General features: G+C 52.1%; 3 protein-coding genes across 4 annotated transcripts; 1 reads left to right on the forward strand and 2 right to left on the reverse strand.

The window, feature by feature from the left end:
• Positions 1-468: 468 nt before the first annotated feature.
• Positions 469-1,865, reverse strand: S100A14 (S100 calcium binding protein A14). The gene is made up of 4 exons (XM_038769073.1): positions 1,835-1,865; positions 1,434-1,579; positions 1,040-1,186; positions 469-624 (listed from the first exon to the last, which is right to left on the reverse strand). The coding sequence occupies exons 2-4, from the start codon at positions 1,461-1,463 to the stop codon at positions 469-471; spliced, it is 333 nt and encodes a 110-aa protein (XP_038625001.1). The 5' UTR covers positions 1,464-1,579; positions 1,835-1,865.
• A 4,442-nt stretch (positions 1,866-6,307) lies between these two features.
• S100A13 (S100 calcium binding protein A13) lies at positions 6,308-10,988 on the reverse strand. The gene is made up of 3 exons (XM_038768903.1): positions 10,893-10,988; positions 9,605-9,814; positions 6,308-6,540 (listed from the first exon to the last, which is right to left on the reverse strand). Exons 2-3 carry the CDS (start codon positions 9,755-9,757, stop codon positions 6,406-6,408), a joined length of 288 nt encoding a protein of 95 aa, XP_038624831.1. The 5' UTR covers positions 9,758-9,814; positions 10,893-10,988; the 3' UTR covers positions 6,308-6,405.
• Positions 10,989-14,767: 3,779 nt separating this feature from the next.
• S100A1 (S100 calcium binding protein A1) lies at positions 14,768-16,821 on the forward strand. Of its 2 annotated transcripts, none has more exons than XM_038768848.1 (3): positions 14,768-14,875; positions 16,102-16,279; positions 16,508-16,821. In XM_038768848.1, the coding sequence occupies exons 2-3, from the start codon at positions 16,139-16,141 to the stop codon at positions 16,649-16,651; spliced, it is 285 nt and encodes a 94-aa protein (XP_038624776.1). In that variant the 5' UTR covers positions 14,768-14,875; positions 16,102-16,138; the 3' UTR covers positions 16,652-16,821. The 2 variants fall into 2 exon arrangements, with proteins under 2 accessions (XP_038624776.1, XP_038624777.1); XM_038768849.1 differs by having other exon boundaries at positions 14,784-14,875; positions 16,085-16,279.
• The last annotated feature ends 1,560 nt before the right edge of the window (positions 16,822-18,381 follow it).

Below are 18,381 nucleotides of genomic sequence, written 5' to 3' on the forward strand. Positions count from 1 at the left end.
AAAAAGAAAATGATCCTCATTCTATCCCTGAAGCTGCCCAGTCCTGCCCTGCTTGTGTCCCCGCCCTTCCCCACCCCTCTCTTCCCTTCCCCTCCCTCTTCATCCCAGACCAGCCCTAAAGAAGAGCAAAGCTTAAGGGGATGACGGGGGAGGGTAGGGGGGTGGGCAGTGATAATGGGAAGGGGCTGCACTGGGGGGGTGGGACAGTCTGCAGCCCCCCTCACCTCTCCGCTTTAAGACCAAATAATCCCTTTCCCTCTCCCATCCTCCTCTCCACACCCTCCTCCCAGGCAATGCCAACTCCTAACCTCCTCGCCTTCACCCTAAAAGATCAAGTGGGGGTCCAGGAGGCTGGGAGGGGGCGAGGGGGCTCTATGGGGAGGGGGATGTTCCTGGCCTCTCAGCGGGCTTTACTGAAACCTCAGCGTGGGCAGTTGGACCCCAAGGGCTCTCTTCTGTCCCGTCCCCTCAATTCTGGCCGTCCCCAGTCCCCGTTCGCCCGGTGGGCTCCATCTTGACACTCCTGGCGGCTTCACCGATCAGCTCCCAGAAACTCCCAAACTCCAGCTTCGAACCATTGCAGGATCCCAGGTTGGCAATCTTCTCCTCCAGGTTACTGCTGCCCTGGTGGAGGGGTGGGGAGGGGAGAGGTGGAGGGTCAGGCTGTGGGGGGAGTGGTTCCTTCAGATCCATTCTGGTGGGAATTGCGGGTAGGAAGACCCCAGAAGATGGGCAGAGGACTTGGGAATGGCATGGTGGGAGGCTACGTCAATAGTATTCAATGAACGCTTACTGTGGGCAGGGAACTGTGCTAAACACTTACAATAGGGTTGATAGATAGGATCCCTGCCCTTCAAGGATCTTACTGTCCAGTGGACTAGAAGGAGGGAGGGGCTGAGGGTAGAATGGAAGGAGATGGGGTGGGAGGGTGCAATGGAGAATAGGGAGGTCAGATGGTGGGGGTGGGTGGGAGGGGCTGCAGGGGACACCCCCCCCAACACACACACACACACACACACACACACACACACACACGGACCGGCATGAGATGGGGCAACTGCTCGACCACCAGATCTCGGAGTTCGGCTGGAGTGAGGGTCTCGCGACCCCCCTGGGCCGAATACTGGTGAAAATTGTGGATCAGCGTCTCGATGGCTCGTTCCACATCGCTGAACTCTTGAGCGTCCTGAGGAAGATGGGGAGGGGAGATCCAGGGGGTCGGTAACCATCCCCTCCACCGCTCAAATTCATTAATTCATTCATTCAATCGTATTTACTGAGCACTTACTGTGTGCAGAGCACTGTACTAAGCGCTTGGGCAGGACAAGTTGGCAACATATAGAGACGGTCTCTACCCAACAACGGGCTCAAAGCCAGCCCCCACCTTCTGGGGTCCAGGACCACCCTGAGTCTCCCCGGGCCCAAGAAGATACCTCAGAATTGGCTGAATGGCACTGCCCCATGGTGTCCTTGTCTTTGGCGTAGGATGGTCCAATCCTTCTCAGGTGGGGCGAATGGGTGGGTGGTCTTCCTCTCTAAATCCTCTCACCGCCAAAGAGTCCCGGCTCTCATCTTCCACCTGGGAGGTGGGGGGTACGGGAGGAGGGACAAGGGGTGAGGACTCCGAGCCCCCTCCCCATTGCTTTCTTCTCCGGCAGGGTGAAGATTGGGTGGGGGTCCGCCCCCCTCCACCTAAGCCGCTGGGGTTGACACAGGTGGGCCGAAGCAAGGGTCACCATTGGGGTAGGCCCTGGGGAATGGGTGGGTCTGCCCCTCCCCCAAATTCCTGCCCATGCCATCTTCTGTGTCCCCCCAAAATTCTTCCTTCCCTTACCTGCCGGCGGCCTGGGGTGGGTAAGTCGAGGTATAGTCAGCTTCGGCTTTTGTATCTGGGGGAGGGGGGGGGAAGGGGGAGGGCGAGGGTGGGGTGGGGCCTTGCAAGTAACTCACCCTGTCCCCGCCCCACCCAACTCACGCGGGACCAGGCCAGCCCATGCATTCCCTCTGTCCCCCCTCCACCCTCCAGGACCAGGACCCAGAAATCAGGGCTGCTGGGGAGGGAGAGGTGTTGACAGGGGGATAGAGGCAGAGAAGGATCATATAACCTTTGACCTCTGGTGGCCCACCCAACTGCGGCCCTCTTTCTCCCGGACCACCTCGCCTTCCTTTCCACCGCTCCCCGGGGTGGGAGCAGGTTTCACTGGTTGGACAGGTTTGGGTGTGGGCTTTGGTTGGGGGGGGGGAATAGATGGGATGGGGAGGGGGGTCACCGGAAATGGAGTGGGGTGACGAGGGGTGGGGTTGAGGTGTAGGGAGGAAGAAACGACTGGGTTTTCAGGATGTCCACCCTCTAGCTCTTCCCCAGTGCCCTTGTTGTCCGCATACCAATCCTGGGGCCGGGCAGAGCCGAAGAGGATGGAGCGGGAGGAATTCGAGTTATTATTCCCAGTTTCCTGGCTGGGATTGAGGTACCCCTCCCCCTAGGCCTTTCTTGGGGGCATCCTCTTCCATCCGGGCTCCTCTTGGCGGAGGGGTCGCTGCAGCCTGGGTCCCTTGTGAAGCGCTTAGTACAGTGCTCTGCACACAGCAAGCGCTCAATAAATCCGATCGAATGAATGAATGGATAACTGTGACATTTGTTAAGCGCTTACTATGTGCCAGGCACCATACTAAGCGTTGGGGTGGATACAAGCCAATCGGGATGGACGCAGTCCCACGTGGGGCTCACGGTCTCTGTCCCTGTTTTGCAGAGGAGGGAACTGAGGTCCAGAGAAGTGAAGTGACTTGCCTAAGGTCACACAGCAGACAAGTGGCGGAGCGGGATTAGAACCTATGACTTTCTGGGAGTGTCTCTGACAGATAATGACCCTCCCCACCTTCAAGGCCTTAATGAAGGTACATCTCCTCTAAGAAGCCTTCCTGACTAAGCCCTCCTTTCCTCCTCTCCCAGTCTAGACCATAAGCTCGTTGTGAGCAGGGAACGACTGCTCCCCCACCCCTCCCCATCGACCCTACTTCCTCCCTCTGCTCTACCCCCTTCCCTGCCCCACAGCACTTGCGTATATTTGTACATATTTATTACTCTATTTATTTTATTAATGATGTACATATTACATCATTACAGTACATGTAGCTATAATTCTATTTATCTATTTGGATGCTATTGATGCCTGTCTACTTGTTTTGTTTTGCTGTCTGTCTCCCCCTTCTAGACTGTGAGCCTGTCGCTGGGTAGCGATTGTCTCTATCTGTTGCCGAATTGTACTTTCTAAACGCTTAGTACAGTGCACTGCACACAGTAAGCGCTCAATAAATACAATTGAATGAATGAATTAATGTTTGTTTATTGTTCTATTGTCCTCTCCTAAGCACTTAGTACAGTGTTCTACACACAGTAACCGCTCAATAATAATAATGATGATGGCATTTATTAAGTGCTTACTATGTGCAAAGCACTGTTCTAAGCGCTGGGGAGGTTACAAGATGATCAGGTTGTCACAGGGGGCCCACAGTCTTCATCCCCCTTTTACAGATGAGGTAACTGAGGCCCAGAGAAGTGAAGTGACTTGCCCAAAGTCACACAGCTGACAGGTGGCAGAGCCGGGATTTGAACCCATGACCTCTGACTCCAAAGCCCATGCCCTTTCCACTGAGCCACGCTGATTGACTGACTGATTCTTCTTCCACTCCCTTCTGCTGACCCTGATTTGCTCCCTTTATTCATTCAATCGTATTTATTGAGCGCTTACTGTGCGCAGAGCACTGTACTAAGCGCTTGGGAGAGTACAGTACAACAGTAAACTCACCCCCCACCTCAGCCCCACAGCTGAGGGATGGATCCTCTGCAAAATGGGGATTGAGACTGTGAGCCCCACGTGGGACTGCGTCCAACCCGATTGGCTTGGATCTACCCTAATACTTAGTACAGTGCCTGGCACATAGTAAGCGCTTAACAAATGCCACAGGTATTATCCATTCATTCATTCAGTCATATTTATTGAGCGCTTACTGTGTGCAGAGCACTGTACTAAGCACTTCACTGTGCTACAGGGGACCCAGGCTGCAGCAACCCCTCCACTAAGAGGAGCCCAGTTGGAAGAGGATGCCCCAAGGAAGGCCCAGGGGGAGGAGTACCTCAATCCCAGACAGGGAACTGGGAATACTCACCCAAATTCCTCCCTCCGAATTCCTTACATAGCTATCCATAATTTATTTATTTATGTTGCCGTCTGTCTCCCCCTCTAGAGTGGAAGCTCCACTGTGGGCAGGGAATGTGTCTACCAATTTTGCTCTATTGTACTCTCCCAAGGGCTTGGTACAGTGCTCTGCACACAGTAAGTACTCAATAAATACGATTGAATGAATGAATAAATACGATTGATTGATTGATTGTTCTGTGGCTTGACCACGTGGTCGAGGGGGGGAGCAGGAAGGGGCAAGGTGTGAATAATAATAATGATGGCATTTATTAAGCGCTTACTATGTGCAAAGCACTGTACTAAGCGCTGGGGAATTTACAAAGTGATCAGCTTGTCCCACGTGGGGCTCACGGTCTTAATCCCCATTTTACAGAGGAGGTAACTGAGGCACAGAAAAGTGAAGTGACTTGCCCAAGGTCACACAGGTGACAAGTGGTGGACTGTGAACCCAGTGTAGGGCAGGGACTGTGTCCAACCCAGTTACCTTGTATCTGCCCCAACGCTTAGTACAGTGTCTGGCACATAGTAAGCACTTAACAAATACCACAACTATTATTATTATTACTATATAAAAAATACCACAGTTATTACTATGAGAAACAATGTTGTCTAGTGGATAGGGCCTGGGCTTGGGACCAGTGTTCTAATCCCAATTCTGCTATGTGTCTGTTGTGGGATCTTGGGCAAGTCACTTCACTTCTCCGTGCCTCAGTTACCTCATCTGGAAAACGGGGATTAAGACAGTGAGCCCTACATGGGACAGGGACTGTGTCCAACCCAATTTGCTTGTATCCACTCCCGTGCTTAATACAGTGCCTGGCACAGAGTAAGCGCTTAACAAATACCATTATTATTATTGTTATTATTGTTATTATTATGTGGGATGTAGACTGTGTCCAATCCATTAGCTCTAATTCATTCATTCATTCAATCAATCGTATTTATTTGTGTGCAGAGCACTGTACTAGGCGCTTGGGAAGTACAAGTTGGCAACATATAGAGACGGTCCCTATCTAACAGCGGGCTCACAGTCTAAAAGGGGAAGACAGACAACAAAACAAAACATATTAACAAAATAAAATAAATAGAATAAATATGTACAAATAAAATAAATAAATAAATATAATAATAAATACATGCAAATATACATACATATATACAGGTGCTGTGGGGAGGGGAAGGAGGTGAGGCGGGGGGTTGGGGAGGGGGAGGAGGAGGAGAGGAAGGAGGGGGCTCAATTTAATCTACCACAGCGCTTATTAATAATAATAATAGCAACAATGGCATTTGTTAAGTGCTTACTCTGTTCCAGGCACTGTACTAAGCGCTGGAGTGCTCAAGACAGTGAGTGCTCCTCACCGTACCTCGTTCTCGCCTGTCCTGCCGTCGACCCCCGGCCCACGTCCTCCCCCGGGCCTGGAATGCCCTCCCTCTGCCCCTCCGCCAAGCTAGCTCTCTTCCTCCCTTCAAGGCCCTAATGAGAGCTCACCTCCTCCAGGAGGCCTTCCCAGACTGAGCCCCTTCCTTCGTCTCCCCCTCGTCCCCCTCTCCATCCCCCCATCTTACCTCCTTCCCTTCCCCACAGCACCTGTATATACGTATATATGGTTGTACAGATTTATTACTCTATTTATTTATTTATTTATTTTCCATTTATTTTGTTAGTATGTTTGGTTTTGTTCTCTGTCTCCCCCTTTTTGACTGTGAGCCCACTGTTGGGTAGGGACTGTCTCTATATGTTGCCAATTTGTACTTCCCAAGCGCTTAGTACAGTGCTCTGCACATAGTAAGCACTCAATAAATACGATTGATGATGATGATGATGGAGTGGACACAAGCAAATTGGGTTGGACACAGTCCCTCTCCCATGTGGGGCTCACAGTCTCAATCTCCATTTTACAGATGAGGGAACCGAGGCTCAGAGACGTGAAGCCTGGCTCATAGCAAGCGCTTAACAAATACCATAATAAAAAAATTGTGGGTAGGGAACGTGTCTACCAGCTCTGTTGCAGAGTACTCTCCCAAGCGCTGTGCACACAGTAAGCGCTCAATAAACCCCACTGATTGACTGAAGGGGACAGGGAGGTCTGTAAGCATCACTGAGGCACTTTGGTGAGGGGGGCTGACTTTATTTCCGTTGTTCAGCTCGACCGCTTCCCTCCCCCGCGCCCGGCTCCACCCGGCCGGCCGACCGGACCCTCGTCCGTCACTTCTTCTTGGCCATCTTGTCCTTCCTCAGCCCCTTGGCCAGCTCCCCGATCAGCCTCCAGTATTCGTGGAAGCGCAGCTCCGAATCCTGGTTCACGTCCAGGCTCCGCATCTTCTCGTCCAGGGACACGTCCTGCATGGGAGGGCAGGGAAGAGGGACCGGGGTGGGGGGGACACTGAGTCCAAGCAGTAGACTAGACCGTAAGCTTGGTATAGGAATGAGTCTTGTAATGGAGAGAACACAGGGTCATGGGTTCTAATTCTGGCTCTGCCACTTGCCTGCTGTGTGACCTTGGGCAAGTCACATAACTTCTGTGTGCCTCAATTACTTCATCTGTAAAATGGGGATTGAAACTGTGAGCCTCACGTGGGGCAGGGACTGTGTCCAACCCGATTTGCTTGGATCCACCCCAGGGCTTAGTACAGTACATAGTTAGTGCTTAATAAATACTAGGTTTATTATTATTATTATTATATTGTACTCTCCCAAGCACCTATTCATTCATTCATTCAATCGTATTTATTGAGCGCTTTCTGTGTGCAGAGCACTGTACTAAGCGCTTGGGAAGTACAAGTTGGCAACATATAGAGACGGTCCCTGCCCAACAGTGGGCTCACAGTCTAGAAGAGTAGACTGTCTTCTAGTCTAGTCCAGTGCTTTACACACAGTTAAGCGCTCAATAAATATGATTGAATGAATGAATGAATGAAAGCACACCATCATCATCAATCGTATTTATTGAGTGCTTACTGTGTGCAGAGCACTGTACTAAGCGCTTGGGAAGTACAAGTTGGCGACATATAGAGACAGTCCCTACCCAACAGTGGGCTCACACCCCACTTTTCCCAAGCCCCTCTCACACCAATGAACACACACACACACACACACACACACGCACACACACACACACACACACACACACACACCCCTCCCATGGACTCACAATACACACCTTTGCATTCTACACACCCACATACTTCCACAGACACAAACACATTCCCAGACACACAAAACACACACACACACATACTTCAACATGACACATCACCCTTAAGGGAAAAAATGTTGGCTGAGAAGCAGAAGCAGTCTCTTCCAATTCCCAAATCACAGGGGTGGAGAGGAAGGAATTTGTTTGGACCAAATGAATCAGCATGGTATTGATTAAGTGCTTACTAAGTGCCAAAGACTGTGCTAAGCTCTGGGCTAGAAGCGAGACAATGAGATTGAACCACCTCTGGCCCATAAGGGGCTCACAAGCTAAAAAGGTAGGAAGACCAGATATCTTATATTCATTTTATAGATGAGGAAATTGAGATCTAGAAAGGTTAAGTGACCTGCCCGAGGTTGCACAGAAGGATGGTGGTAGAGCTGGGATTTCTTTTTTTTTAATGGTATTTGTTAAGCACTTACTATGTACCAGGCACTGTTCTAAGCACTTGGGCAGAGACAAAGAAATCAGGTTGGGTACAGTCCATGTCCTCAACGGGGCTTCCAGCCTTAATCCCCATTTTACAGATGAGGTAACTGAGGCCCAGAGAAGTGAAGTGACTTGCCCAAGGTCTAGAGCAGGTAAGTGGCAGAGCCAGAATTAGAACCCAGGTTCTTCTGACTCCCAGGACCGGGATCTAGCCACTGAGGCACACTGGACTGGGCCCTCTGACTTCTAATCCCGTGCTCTATCCACTAGACCACGCCGTCTCTTACTAGCCCCTCTCACCATCGGCCAGAGTTATTGACCTCCAGCATCACCCAGGCACCTCCAATCGATCAACCAGTGGTATTTATTGAGTGCTGTACTAAGCTCTTAGGAGAGTACAATACAACAGAATTAGCAGACGCATTCCCTGCCCATAACAGAGAAGCAATGTGGCCTAACATATAGCACATTGGACCTGAGAGTCATAAGGACCTGGATTCTAATTCCGGCCCTGCCGCCTGTCAGCTGTGTGACTTTGGGCAAGTTGCTTCACTTCTCTGGGCCTCAGTTCCCTCATCTGGAAAATGGGGTTTAAGACTATGTGGGACAGGGACTGCGTCCAACCCGATTACCTTGTATCTCTCCCAGCGCTTAGTACAGTGCTTGGCATACGGTAAGTGCTAAGCAAATATTAATATTATGAGTTTACAGTCTAGAGGGGGAGAAAGGCATTAATACGAATAAGTAATTTATATTTTAAAATTAGGTACCTAAGTGCTTCAAGGTACCAATCTACAGAAGTCATGGTCACCCAGACTCTTTCTGAGTCCCCCAGTCCCCTCTAATCACCCCCTCCACCCCCCACCCCCCCGCTCCACACCCAATCAGCCACGATGGCGAACAGCAGTGAACAAGCCATCGTCCAGTCGGTCACCCTCGCCAACGGTCACAGCTGTCCGATTCCACCCACACCAACCCATCGCCCACTCCCAGCCGGGCAAAATCACAGCCGCGCACAACCCGTCGTCCAATCTCAGCCACGTACGCCCCATCGCCCCATCAGCCACAATCGCCCATAGTCACAACCCTCCCCAAAACAGCCACGCACAACCCATCGTCCAATCACAGCCACATACGCACCATCGCACCATCAGTCGCAATCACCAATGGCCCCCTATGCCCAATCAAAGCTACCGACAGCCAGTCGCACAACCACAGTTGTGTCCTGTCACAGTCGCACTCCAGTGGCCACAGCATTCCTAGGCGTTTTGTTACAACCCTGTCCTGAGCCATACACTCTTGTGGTCCCCTGGCCTGTACCCCTTCTTTAGTTTTTTTGGCTTTTGTAAAGTGCTTATTATGCACCAGGCGCTGTACTAAGCACTGGAGTGGATACAAGTTCATCATCATCAATCGTATTTATTGAGCGCTTACTGTGTGCAGAGCACTGTACTAAGCGCTTGGGAAGTACAAATTGGCAACATAGAGAGACAGTCCCTACCCAACAGTGGGCTCACAGTCAATCAGGTTGGACACAGCCCCTGTCCCACATGGGGCTTACACTCTTGATAACCATGTTACAGATGAGGGAATTGCAGCACAGAGAAGTGAAGTGACTTGCCCAGGGTCACACAGCAGACAAGTGGCGGAGCCGGGAGTAGGACCCAGGTCCTTCTGAGTCCCAGTCCCGTGCTGTTGCCATTAGGCCTCGCTGCTTTTCCCCGCCTAGTTCCCTGGGGTTCCCACTCTCCCAGCTCCCAATCCCCGGTGACCTGCTACCTTCAGCAGGTGCGGGAGTTGCTTGGTGGCGAGCTCCTTGAACTCGCTGGCATTGAGGCTGCCCTTGCGGCCCTCCTGCCCGGCGAAGGTGACGAAGGTGGTCACCACAGTCTCAATCGCCGCCTCCAGCTCCGTCAGGGGCTCCGTCGCCATCGTCTCCAGGGGTGGGCTGGGGTCCAGGGGCAGATCGGGAGCTTCGGCGGGTAGGTGCTAGAGAGAGAGACAGTGGGGTCTCCGGGTTTGGGTCCCTGGGCAGCGAGCGGGGTGTCCCTGAAGGCTGGGTTCCTTCATCCATTCACTCAATCATATTGATGGAGTGCTTATTGTGTGCAGAGCATTGCACTAAGCGCTTGGGAGAGGACAGTAGAACAATAAACAGACACATTTCCTGCCCATGAGGAGCTTACAGGCTAGAGGGGAGGCAGACATGAATAGAAATAAAGTGACAGATGTGGACTTAAGTGTTGTGGGGCTGGAAGGGGGGAAGAATAAAGGGAGCAGGGTGGGATGACGCAGAAGGGAGTGGGAGAAGAGGAAAGGGGGATTTAAGGATGGGTCTCTATAGCTCTTTGGGAGGTGGTGGACAAGAGCTGGGAGAGGGCGGTGGGGCACCAGGTGATGGGGGGGAGTTTCCTTTCCCCCCTCCAGCTCCCCAAGAAATCTGTGGGTGAACTCAGAGACCCTTGGGGATGGGATTCAGTCACTCAATCGTATTTATTGTGCGCTTCCTGTGCGCAGAGCACTATACTAAGCGCTTGGGAGAAGATAACGGAACAATCAACAGACACGATGCCTGCCCACGACAAGCTGACAGTCTAGAGGGGGAGGCGGACATGAATAGAAATAAATAAAAGGAGAGAGATGGACGTGAGTGCGGTGGGGCCGGAGAGGGGGGTGAATAAAGGGAGCAAGTCAGGATGACGCAGAAGGAAGTGGGAGAAAAGAGGGATTGGGGGTGAGGGGTCTCTGCAGCTCCCTGGGAGTTGGGGGATAAAGGGTGGGAGGGGGTTGTGATGGGGGGGCTTTTCCTCTCCCGGGTCCCCGAGAAATCTGTGGGTGAACTCAGAGATCTTATTACCCCTGGGGATGGAATGAGGAGTGGGGAGGAGGTGGAAGCTGTGAACTTTCACTTCTGCCCCCCCAAATAACCCACCCCTTCACCCACTGGGTGCCTCCCCCCCCACCTCGAATCCCTTTCTGTTGGGAGGAGGGATGGGGAGGGGGCCAGGACAACACACACAGAGGAGGCCTGGGGGGGGTGGGAGGGGGAGGGAGTGACCCCCCTTACCCGGACTGGTGGGCTGATGGACGGCCGGATGGGTGGACGGGCGTGGGGCGCCGCGGGCCACGGTTTTATTCCGGGCTGGAGGGCGGGGTCGGCAGGAGGAGGGCCAGGGCTGGGCGGTTCGGGGGCGTCGCCCCCAGCGTCTAGTTTCCTAGAGGACCGGGACTCCGCCCCGGATCACCCCCTGATCGCCCCCCGCACACTGGGGAGACGAGGCAGGAGACACCCCGAGGACAGAAGAACGGAATGGGGACACAGGGGAGGGACTGCAATAAGAATAATCATCATAATAATGGCATTTATTAAGCGCTTACTATGTGCAAAGCACTGTGCTAAGCGCTGGGGAGGTTACAAGGTGATCAGGTTGTCCCAAGGGGGCTCACAGTCTTCATCCCCATTTTACAGATGAGGCCCAGACCCAAGCTAGCTCTCTTCCTCCCTTCAAGGCCCTGCTGAGAGCTCACCTCCTCCAGGAGGCCTTCCCAGACTGAGCCCCTTCTTTCCTCTCCCCCTCGTCCCCCTCTCCATCCCCCCGTCTTACCTCCTTCCCTTCCCCGCAGCACCTGTATATATGTATATATGGTTGTACATATTTCTTACTCTATTTATTTATTTATTTATTTATTTTACTTGTACATTTCTATCCTACTTATTTTATTTTGTTGGTATGTTTGGTTCTGTTCTCTGTCTCCCCCTTTTAGACTGTGAGCCCACTGTTGGGTAGGGACTGTCTCTATGTGATGCCAATTTGTACTTCCCAAGCGCTTAGTACAGTGCTCTGCACATAGTAAGCGCTCAATAAATACGATTGATTGATTGATTGATTGATTAAGTGACTTGCCCAAAGTCACACAGCTGACAAGTGGTGGAGCCGGGATTTGAACCCATGACCTCTGACTCCAATGTCCGTGCTGTTTCCATTGAGCCACGCTGCTTCTCTAATGATCATAATAACTGTACCGTTTGTTAAACGCTCGTCGCCTTGGACAAGTCATTTCACTTCTCTGGGCCTCGGTGACCTCATCTGTAACATAATAATACCGATGACATTGGTTAAGCGCTTACCATGTGCCAGGCCCTGTAATAAGCGCTGGGGTGGAGACGAGCAAAATCCCCCATCATCATCATCATCATCATCAATCGTATTTATTGAGCGCTTACTGTGTGCAGAGCACTGTACTAAGCGCTTGGGAAGTACAAATTGGCAACATACAGAGACAGGCCCTACCCAACAGTGGGCTCACAGTCTAAAAGGGGGAGACAAAACCAAACATACTAACAAAATAAAATAAATAGAATAGATATGTACAAGTAAAATAAATAAATAAATAAATAGAGTAATAAATATGTACAAACATATATACATCTATACAGGTGCTGTGGGGAATGGAAGGAGGTAAGATGGGGGGGATGGAGAGGGGGACGAGGGGGATCACCCCCTGATCGCCCCCGCACACTGGGGAGACGAGGCAGGGGGCACCCCGAGGACAGAAGAACGGAATGGGGACACAGGGGAGGGACAGCAATAATAATAATCATAATAACTGTACCGTTTGTTAAACGCTCGTCGCCTTGGACAAGTCATTTCACTTCTCTGGGCCTCAGTGACCTCATCTGTAACATAATAACAACGATGACATTGGTTAAGCGCTTACCATGTGCCAGGCCCTGTAATAAGCCCTGGGGTGGAGACGAGCAAAATCCCCCATCTCCCTCAAAAGTATAAAATTAGGGATGAAGACAGCGAGCCCCTTGTGGGACGGGGATTGAGTCCAGTCATTAACTTTGTATCTACCCTGGGCTTAGAACAATGCTTGGCACATAGTAAGCGCTCAACAAGTACTACTACTACTAATAATGATGGCATTTGTTAAGCGCTTACTATGTGCCAAGCACTGTTCTAAGCGCTGGGGTAGATAAAAGGGAACCAGGTTGTCCTACGTGGGGCTCACAGTCTTAATCCCCATTTGACAGATGAGGTCACTGAGGCACGGAGAAGTTAAGTGGCTTACCCAAGGTCACACAGCAGACGAGTGGCGGATCTGGGATTAGAACCCACGTCCTCTGACTCCCAAGCCCCCGCTCTTTCCACTAAGCCACGCTATTGTTATTATTATTATTAATATTATTATGGGACAGACACTTTACTAAGCCCTGGGGTGGATACAAGTAAATCGGGTCCCTGTCCCACATGGGGCTCACAGTCTTCATCCCATTTTACAGTTGAGGGAGATGGGGAATTGGTTTTTTTGGGGGGTGGGAGGTAGGGACACAGAGGGAGAGAGTTAGTGCATCACCCCTCTCCCCGGGGGGAGGTGTGCTGGGGGCTTTGGAAAGCCCCAGGAATGGGGAGTCCTGGGGTCCCCAGGAAGGGAAGGGATGGGGGTCAAAGGGGAGGGGGGCACCCAGGAGGAGAGAGTGGGGTCTAGACTCTGAGCTCGTGGTGAGTAGGGAATGTCACTGTTTATTGTTGAACTGTATTTTCCCAAGTGCTTAGTACAGTGCCCCACATACAGTAGGCGCTTAATAAATATGATTGAATGAATGGGTCTGAGGGTGAGAAAGGGAGATGGGTTCCCCCAATGCCTGCTCCCCTTCCCTTTCCCCTCCCTATGGATGGCTTAGCAGATAGAGGGAATCAGAAGATCCTGGGTTCTAATCCCCGCTCCGCCAATGCCTGCTCCCCTTCCCTTTCCCCTCCCTATGGATGGCTTAGCACAGACAGCCCGGGGCTTGGGAATCAGAAGATCCTGGGTTCTAATCCCCGCTCCGCCACACATCTGCTGTATGACCTTAACAAGTCACTTCACTTCTCTGGGCCTCGGTTACCTCCTCTGTAAAATAAAAGAGGCAGCGTGGCTCAGTGGAAAGAGCACGGGATGTGGGGTCGGAGGTCACGGGTTCAAATTCCAGCTCCGCCAACTGTCAGCTGTGTGACTTTGGGCAAATCACTTCACTTCTCTGTGCCTCAGTTCCCTCATCTGTAAAATGGGGATTAAGACTGTGAGCCCCCTGTGGGACAACCTGATCACCTTGTAACCTCCCCAGTGCTTAGAACAGTGCTTTGCACATAGGAAGCACTTAATAAATGCCATTATTATTATTATTATTATTAAAATGGAGAACCTCCCCAGCGCTTAGAACAGTGCTTTGCACATAGTAAGCGCTTAATAAATGCCATTATTATTATTATTATTGTTATTAAAATGGGGATTAAGAGTGTGAGCCCTGTGTGGGACAGGGACTGTATCCAATCCGATTAACTTGTAATAATAATAGTGGTATTTGTTAATCAATCAATCAATCAATCATATTTATTGAGTGCTTACTGTGTGCAGAGCACTGTACTAAGCGCTTGGAAAGTACAAGATGGCAACCTATAGAGACAGCGCTTACTATGTGCCAGGCACTGTACTAAGCGCTGGAGTGGATGCAAGCAAAATCAGGTTGGACACCACCCCTGTCCCACTTGGAGCTCACAGTCTCAATCTTCATTTTCCCGAGGAGGCAACTGAGGCCCACAGAATGAATCAATCAATCGTATTTCTTGAGCGCTTACTGCATGCAGAGCACTGTCCTAAGCGCTTGTGAACTGACTCGCCCAAGGTCCCCCAGCAGACAAGGGGGATTAGAACTCATGAATTTGTGACTCTTAGGCCTGGGGTCTAGCCTGTGTGCCATGCTGCGTAGTGGGGTGGGAGTTGGGTCAGCCTCAAGGGCCCCGACCGCTCCCTTCCCGGAGCCAAGAGCAGACAGAGGCCTCTTGTCCAGCGGCCCCCGCTGCCCCCTCCCCGCTGGCTGGTGTCCGGTGATGGGGCGGAGCTGTGGGCAGGGGGGCCGGGGAGAGGGGGCCAACCAAAACCGGGCACTGGCACCTGGTGTCCGTCACTGCCGCTCCCGAGGGCCCAGGACGCAGGACGCCGTGCCTGGCCCAGGCCCGCCGGTCGCACCTCGAAGCCCCCCATCTCCTCCGACCCTCTCTGTTCGTGAGTACCCGGGGTGATGGGTTGGGGGACTGGGGAAGCTCTGCTGGGTGGGGGGAGGACGATATGGGCAGGTGGGGGGGTCTGAGGGGTTGCAGTGCTTTGCACATAGTAAGCGCTTAACAAATACCAACATTATTATTATTATTATTATTAGCTGTGGAGAACCCACACACACACTTGGCGCCCACCCCCTCAGGACTCGTCCTCTACCCCCCATCCCTTCCCAGCCCCCTACCCCCTGCTCCAACACAGCCGGATAGATTGGGGAGTCCACTGGGCAACTGGTCACAGTTGTCGCTCCCCCCAAGGCCTGGCCCAGTCTGATGGGGTGCTGCCCTTTTCCCACGACCCCCTCACCCGCTGCCCTCTAATTTACCCCATGACGCCACCCGTCCCCCCTCCCCCCCAGCTATCTCCTGTAAACGGATCTGTCCATGCCCCCCCTTCTTTATCACCCCATCGTCCCGGGTTCCAGTTTCCCACCGCCCCCCATCCCCATAGCAACTGCCTCTCCCATTCCTGGGGGACGGGGGGACCACATAAGGTAGTCATTGTCCCCGAGATGGGTGGGGGAAAGCGGGGGGGGACAGGGGACATCTGAGCTGGGTTGGGGGGTGGACCAGCTGATCACACAAACACACACACACACACAAACACCAGCCCAGCCTCCCCACTCCACCCACCCCAGACCCCTCCAAATTCAGTAGTCGGGGTGGGGGGGTGGAGGTAGACCAAAAGTGGGGGAACCCTGGGGAAGACTAGCGGGGGGCCCAGGGGAGGTGGGGCAGATGGATTTCTTTGGGGGAAGCAGCATGGCCTAGTGGGAATCAGAAGGACCTGAGTTCTAATCCCGACTCTGCTACTTATCTGCTGTGTGACCTTGGGCGAGTCTTTTCAATTCTCTGGGCCTCGGTTACCGCATCTGCAAAATGGGGATTAAGACTGTGAGCCCCATGAGGGACTGGGACAGTGTCCAACCTGATTGGCTTCTATCTAGCCCAATGCTTAGTACAGTGCCTGGCACATAGTAAGCCTTTAATAAATACCATAATTATTATTCTTATTATTCTTCTGTAAGGGCAGGGAGAGGGTGGGAGGGACAAGACACAATGATAACCCCCTCAAACTGGGCAGAGTGGTGAGGGCGCAACCAAGTCTCTGACCGCCCCCCGGGGGTTGGGGGAACCCTCTCCCCACCCCCCACCCCAGCGGTCTCGCCCTGTCAGGGTTAACCCCTCAGGTGCCACACCGGGTGCCCCCACCATGGGGTCGGAACTGGAGCAGGCCATGGAATCCCTCATCAACATCTTCCACACCCACTCGGGCAAAGAGGGAGACAAGTACAAACTCAGCAAGAAGGAGCTGAAGGAGCTGCTGCAGGCCGAGCTGGCCGGTTTCCTGGATGTGAGCCCCCCGCCCCACCTGACCCCCGCTTTGGTGCTCCCTGCTCCTTTCCTCCTGGTCCTTTCGGGCCTCACCCCTGCTGCAGGCCGAGTTCACCGGCTTCCTGGACACGAGCCCCCCCGCCCCCCTGGCTTCTTCCCGCCTGACCCCCCGCCCCGGAGTGAGCCCCTGTCCCTCAGGTCCAGCCCCCCACCCCAGAGCCCCCAGCCCCAACCCTCTCTCCGGCAGGTTCAGAGGGACACCGAGGTGGTGGACAAGATTCTGAAGGATCTGGACGAGAACGGGGACGGCGAAGTGGATTTCCAGGAGTACGTGGTACTGGTGGCCACTCTCACCGTGGCCTGCAACGCCTTTTTCTGGGACAACAGCTGAAAACGGGGGGCCATCCGGAAGCTCGCCCCATCCCGCCACCCCTCACCGGGGGAGGACCGGGAGTCCAGCCCTGTAGACCCCTCCCCAGCTTGCCCCCCACCCCTTGGGCCCAGGACGATGTCCCAACTGTGATATGTGTGAGTGTTCATTAAAGGGCCAGACCCCCATGGCTGCTTGTGTGTTCATGGAGGGGGGAGCTTGTTGAGGGAGATGGGACACACACACACACACACACACCACACTCACGCTGCACTGGGTTCCCAAAGAGGGACAGAAGGTGCAGAAGAGGATGTTCCTGACCTTAGAGGGGCTGCCCAACAACAACAATGAAGTAATTATGGTACTTTTTAAACGCTTACTATGTGCCAAGCACTGTTCTAAGCCCTGGGGTAGATACAAGGTAATCAGGTTGGACACAGTCCCTGTCCCACACGGGGCTCACACTGTTAATCCTCATTTGACAGATGAGGAAGCAGAGGCCAAGAGAAGTGACAAGTGACAAGGTCACAAAGCCGAAAATTGGCGGAGCCGGGATTAGGACCCTCGTCCTCTAGGCCATCCTGCTTCTAGTCTAGTGGGAGACAAGACACACACACATACACACACACACACACACGCTGTGCTGGACACTGAGGGAGGGACAGGGATTAATAGTTGGCTGGGGGAGACAGAACCCATAGAGACAGAAAAAGACAATTACGTAACAAGACAGGGACAGAAATAACCAAACCTATTCACAAGCAAACAGGGATATTCTTATATCATGACACACCTTAAAGTGGCTAGTGAGACCTCGGGCTGCAAAGCATTGTTGGAGGCAAGGGGAGGATAAAACCTGTACTAAGCGCTTAGTACAGCGCTCTGCACACAGTAAGCGCTTAATAAATACGATTGAATGAATGATAAACCCTAATCAGCTTCCAGGAGAAGGTCCTATTGGAAAGAATCTGGGGCCTGGGTGTCAGAGAACTTGGGTTCTAATCCCAGCTCTGTCACTAGCCTGCCGTGTGACCTTGGGTACATCACTTCACTTCTCTGAGCCTCATAGTAAACGCTTAACAAATAAAATTTTTTTTTTAAAGAAAGGTCTGGAAGAGGTGTAGATTGGGGAATCAGTCAGTCAGTCAACGTATCCATGGTATTTATTGAGCACTTACTGAGTGCCGAGCACTATACTATGCCCTCGGGAGAATTCAATACAATAGAGTTGGCAGGCATGATAATAATAATAATTGTGGCATTTGTTAAAATAATAATAATAATAATGGCATTTATTAAGCACTTACTATGTGCAAAGCACTGTTCTAAGCACTGGGGAAGTTACAAGGCAACCAGCTTGTCCCACAGGGGGCTCACAGTCTTCATCCCCATTTTACAGCTGAGGTAACTGAGGCCCAGAGAGTCAATCAATCAATCAATCAATCAATCGTATTTATTAAGCGCTTACTGTATGCAGAGCACTGTACTAAGCGCTTGGGAAGTACAAGTTGGCAACATATAGAGACGTTCCCTACCCAACAGTGGGCTCACAGTCTAGAAGGGGGAGACAGAGAACAAAACAAAACATATTAACAAAATAAAATGAATAGAATAGATATGTACAAGTAAAATAAAGTGAAGTGATTTGCCCAAAGTCACACAGCTGATAATTGGTGGAGCCGGGATTTGAACCCGTGACCTCTGACTCCAAAGCCCATGCTCTTTCCACTGAGCCACGCTGCTTCTCTTGT

The sequence above is a fragment of the Tachyglossus aculeatus genome, chromosome Y4, assembly GCF_015852505.1.
Source record: "Tachyglossus aculeatus isolate mTacAcu1 chromosome Y4, mTacAcu1.pri, whole genome shotgun sequence".
NCBI classification, from domain to species: domain Eukaryota; kingdom Metazoa; phylum Chordata; class Mammalia; order Monotremata; family Tachyglossidae; genus Tachyglossus; species Tachyglossus aculeatus.

Excerpts from the sequence above, each read along its gene's own strand:
- S100A14 (XM_038769073.1), bottom strand. The coding sequence starts at position 1,463 with ATGGGGCAGTGCCATTCAGCCAATTCTGAG. Across the intron at positions 1,187-1,433 it reads GCCATTCAGCCAATTCTGAG|GACGCTCAAGAGTTCAGCGA; the intron begins GTATCTTCTTGG and ends CATCTTCCTCAG. Across the intron at positions 625-1,039 it reads AGTTGCCCCATCTCATGCCG|GGCAGCAGTAACCTGGAGGA; the intron begins GTCCGTGTGTGT and ends CCCCTCCACCAG.
- S100A13 (XM_038768903.1), bottom strand. The coding sequence starts at position 9,757 with ATGGCGACGGAGCCCCTGACGGAGCTGGAGGCGGCGATTGAGACTGTG. Across the intron at positions 6,541-9,604 it reads AACTCCCGCACCTGCTGAAG|GACGTGTCCCTGGACGAGAA; the intron begins GTAGCAGGTCAC and ends CCTCCCATGCAG.
- S100A1 (XM_038768848.1), top strand. The coding sequence starts at position 16,139 with ATGGGGTCGGAACTGGAGCAGGCCATGGAATCCCTCATCAACATCTTC. Across the intron at positions 16,280-16,507 it reads AGCTGGCCGGTTTCCTGGAT|GTTCAGAGGGACACCGAGGT; the intron begins GTGAGCCCCCCG and ends TCTCTCCGGCAG.